This window comes from Penaeus chinensis, chromosome 35, assembly GCF_019202785.1.
Source record: "Penaeus chinensis breed Huanghai No. 1 chromosome 35, ASM1920278v2, whole genome shotgun sequence".
Lineage (NCBI taxonomy): Eukaryota > Metazoa > Arthropoda > Malacostraca > Decapoda > Penaeidae > Penaeus > Penaeus chinensis.
In genome coordinates this window covers 34,359,465-34,364,464 of record NC_061853.1, presented here as the reverse complement: position 1 = coordinate 34,364,464, position 5,000 = coordinate 34,359,465, and the positions used below count along the sequence as shown (strand labels likewise).

The following is a 5,000-nucleotide window of genomic DNA, read 5'->3' as shown; positions in this document are numbered from 1 at the left end:
CCCTCGTCACTGGGTGCCACCTTGGTTTCCAGTCACGTGGACTGAGGATATATCACTGGTCTTATCTTCGGCTACTCTTTTGTTTTTTACTCGTCGTGTGTTCTCCCCTCGTCCTGCCCCCACGCAAAAAAGTGGTACAATAAGACCAGACTATTCTATATTTTGAGACCACGGTCGTAAGGTCCGTGTCTATCAGCGTGACGATATTGAGCGAGCCTTGCGTCTTGACACTGGACACCGCGGCGCAGTGCAGGGCCACGACACCATGACCATACTTGACACCAGAACTGCACTTGTCCTCGTGACCAGGGGCGCTGGCACGAGTCCACGGCTTGACTGCGGACAACAACATAATTAAATTACGCACAAAACGTTGTAGCAACCACAATATACAAAGGCAATTCCAAAGCACATATTCAGATTGACATAGTACTATACAGTCCTTGATATGAATGTATGAACACACACTTATGTGTTTGTGTTTGTGTTTGTGTATGTGTGTGTGTGTGTGTGTGTGTGTGTGTGTGTGTGTGTGTGTATATACACACATATATACATATATATATATATATATATATATATATATATATATATATATATATGTATACATGTATATATATATATATATATATATATATATATATATATATATATATATGTATATATAGAGAGAGAGAGATGTATATCTATCTATGTGTGTGTATATATATATATATATATATATATATATATATATATATATATGTGTGTGTGTGTGTGTGTGTGTGTGTGTGTGTGTGTGTGTGTGTGTGTGTACGTGCATGTGTACGTCCCTTTTCCTGAATCAGTATTGCACGGCTATAAATCCAAACGAAGAACCTAACACGAAGTCTTCTATCCAAACAATTTTTTGCCGAATTATTACCTTCAAGAAATGTGAAATTATCGCTTAAGTTCCTACGTGAGAAAATACCTCAGGCCAGTTGAACCTCGAGTGTTATTTAAGCCATTAACTCCAACGTGAATGATAACTTTGTTCGGTCTCCATATCAATCACATGACACACGAGCTTGCAATTACGACCATACACCCTCTGGCCCTCTTCCTCGTCATGTCAAACAGCTGTTTTTATTCACGGTGGAAATTGCAACAGTGAAATTGTTGGCGCCCTCGTTGTGTTGCAATACGGGAATGAAGAAGCATGAATTGTGTGAAAATATTCGAAATTGGATATTTTGGCTTATACAATGCTGATGGATAAGGGTATACTTGAGCTAAGGGCCATTTGAATAATTTTCTTCTTAATGCGGGTCAAATGAATCTATTTTTGTGCATCGATATCTAATGAATTATAGATACAATTTCAAAGAGCGGAATATAATAAATTGTTTAATGGCATGATTGAAATACAGCGTAAACTCTTGCACATTAACAAACATTCATGTTTATGTAAGATAGATCTCATGTAGAGTCACCTGCATGCTTACTCAGTGTTGATCCAGGTGCTCCCTCCGCTCACACCGGCATGCATGTATATACGTGTAAAAAAACGATGCAAAATCAGTTACGGATATATGGCCACTGTAAACTGCTGCTATATGATACTGACATATATATATGTATATATATGTGTGTGTATATATATACACATATGTTTTTTATTTTATTTTTTATTATTATATATGTATATATATGTGTGTGTGTGTGTGTGTGTGTGTGTGTGTGGGTGTGTGTGTGTGTGTGTGTGTATACATATATATATATATATATATATATATATATATATATATATAGACATTAACACACACACTCGCTGTGTCTGTGAGTGCATATGCGTCTGTACAGTGCTGAAGATTTCCAATCACTGTTCACTATCGCCCCAACGTCCTGAAAACCGAAAACAAAGACCAGCAAAACCAAGAACAACAAACTCGAGCGAGAACCCCCGGTGTATGAGAAGGCGAGCGCGAGTGAATGAGGGAAGGCGACGGGTATTCTGCAACCACAGATAGCATTACGGGTTAACCATCAGACCACATGCGTCTCAAAGTCGGCTTGGGGCTAATACTCTAACCTGTTCTAGAAAAAGCAGACTCTATTTGTTTAAGGCATTTCGCTTTCTTCATGAGTTCTGAGTGATGTATTTGCACTTCTTTTGTATCTGCGTTATTCGCTTGGAAAATAAACACGCAGCTGAGACGCCATCATGCGAGAAGAAGGCGCTGAGGGGGAGCTGTCGGTTCGAAACGGGTAACGAGCTATTGAGATAATCTAGTAAGGTCTCGCCGCGATTGAAAGCAAGGGCTCTGTTAGTATCATTGCTATTGTTATGATTAATGTCATTCTCATTCTTCTTCTTGTCATTTTCGTTATATTTATCATCATCATCAACATAATCATTAGATTATCTTTATCATTTCATTAACAATACCATCATCATGATGATCATTCTTAGTTTTGTCTCATTATCATTACTAGTATCATTATCATCATTATTATTACTGTTGCTATTACTGCATCATTTTGCTTTTGGGGTAATAAGGGCTATAAACAAGACTTATCATGTACAGCCGAATCACAGTTTTGAAATATATAGTCAATTCGTATAAAATGGAAAAAAATGGACTTATTCTACGATGTCCCGAGTTACTGGCAATAGACACGAGGCCAACGAATATCAGGACCCGAAGCAAGAGAAGAGTCCCCATAACCAAAGACGTTCCCACAAAGAGACTTTGCCGATAGCTGCAGCCCTTAGGAGACATTGTGCAAGATTACCGCAAGTGAATCTTCTTGTTCGGTTGAGATTTTTTTTTTCTTTTTAAGACCTTGAAGAGAACATATTCGGTAGGCTTTATTGGAAGTAGACTATTTGAAATGTGCTTGGAACTTACATATTCCCTATCTTTCTTCCTTTTTTTTCCATGCTCCTTCTTTTTCTTTACAGTATGTCTATGTGATTGTCTCTCGTTCCCTTTACCTAATTTTCTATCTACCAGGAAAATATATCTTTCACTTTCTCCCTTTCCCTTTGGCGTCAGGAGAGTAGGCGCCTACATTCTTATGGTTATATTCACCTTCACCTCAATTCTCCTTGCCCAAGTCTGACGCCGCACTTCGCGCATCCTTCATGCTCAATAATCTGTTGAAATTAGGCAGTCAGAACCAGGATGCTTCCCGTACATTTTCATTTTTTATGCCACAGACCATGGTAATAGTTCCTTGTATGATTTCTTGCAGTCAACACGTACCTTATATTTAAGTACTGAAATTGTACATCCTTGCCGTGCAGGCACACGCACATCCATGAATATATGCATATACTTGTGTGTGTATATGTATATATAAATACATTTATATATATATATATATATATATATATATATATATATATATTTGTGTGTGTGTGTGTGTGTGTGTGTGTGTGTGTGTGTGTGTGTGTGTGTGTGTGTGTGTGTGTTTGTGTATGTATATATATAAGTATATTTATATATATATGTATATATATTTTTAATATATATATATATATATATATATATATATATATATATATATACATATACACGCATAAACATAAACAAACAAATATATATATATATATATATGTGTGTGTGTGTGTGTGTGTGTGTGTGTGTGTGTGTGTGTGTGTGTGTGTGTGTGTGTATGTGTGTGTGTGTGTGTGTCTGTGTATGTATATATATATATATATATATATATATATGAATATATGTATGTGTGTGAGTGTATGTGTATGTATGTGTATGCAAGTATGTATGTATATGTATATGTATATTCCATATAATCAGCATTATGCAGGAAAAAATATGGAATCTGAACAATACACTATCAACCTTGCATTCTCCTTGCAGCCCCCACTTCGCATTTCTCATTATGCAGCCTATATAATGCAGCCCACACCGACATGCCCACGCCAAGAAGAATCTCCAAACCAGCTCGTGCCAAGCTCTAACCTCTTTAATCAATGCTTTCACGCTCATTTTGACAACATCGCAAAGCTTACGCATACAACTTTCTTCGTAAAAATCTTTTCTAACGATCGCGTGCAAAACGACAAGACAGTAAACTCAGCATCAAATAGAATAATACTGATTGATAAGATAATCAGGCATTCTTTGATGTTAAAAAGAGAAAAGAAAATCTGGATGAGTGAAATTTGCAAATAGATCAAAGTGACCTTCAAACGCGTCCTCAGTCCACTCCGATGTGTAAGATCGTTGGCGTCATTGTGTTGAGACCTCGCCCTTCCCCCTCCGTCTCCCCTACGCCTCTCCCTTATACCAGAAGGTACCAGCATATTTGGGGCAGCGGGTCCTGTCCGACCAGTATTCGACACGCGCCTAAAGCACAACCGGAGTTCATGCTTTGTTGTACCTGCGCAAACATTTGCAACATTTGGCAACGGTTAGATGATGAGGGGCAGGTGCCGCGGATTTGTGAATTAAGGAAACGTGGGATTTTAGTTCGATATACAAATACGCTGTACAAATACTGTACGTATACCATTGTTAAGCCATATCGCTAAAGAGAAAATTGCGAACGTGAAGATTTAAGTAGATTTTGATTTACATAAAGTAAGAGCACATTTAGTTATTTGCCCATAAAGAAAAAAATGTCAGGACGCGGAAAAATATAAATGCTGCCCATGATAACCACATAGAGAAAGTTTGAAAACAGTCGCACATAAGTACACAGATGCACACGCACACACCCACACACACAGACAACCACAAGAACTGGTTCATCCCACACAATACTGACGTCTCTCCTCCCACAGGTGGTGGGTGATGGCACGCAGACGGTGGGGCAGGCGGTGAGTCATGTGGCCCAGGACCTCAACCTCACTACGTTCTCCCTGGCCCTGGCGGACTCCCAAGCCGAGGTCGACCTTGACGCCCCAGCGCACCTTCTTGACGGCGACACGATCCTTCTACACGATGCCATCGATACGTTCAACCCAGCCGTTGGTGAGTTGTTGCTTTTGCATTTTACAGAGAGGAGAT

At 38.8% G+C, this 5,000-nt stretch overlaps 1 protein-coding gene across 1 annotated transcript in view; it reads left to right on the top strand.

Moving 5' to 3' along the window:
- Positions 1–5,000, top strand: part of LOC125044217 — a 458,466-nt gene that overhangs the window by 30,668 nt on the left and 422,798 nt on the right. The window contains exon 2 of the mRNA XM_047640732.1: positions 4,775–4,964. Within this exon, the coding sequence (XP_047496688.1) occupies positions 4,775–4,964 (190 nt within the window). The remainder of the gene's footprint in view (positions 1–4,774; positions 4,965–5,000) is intronic.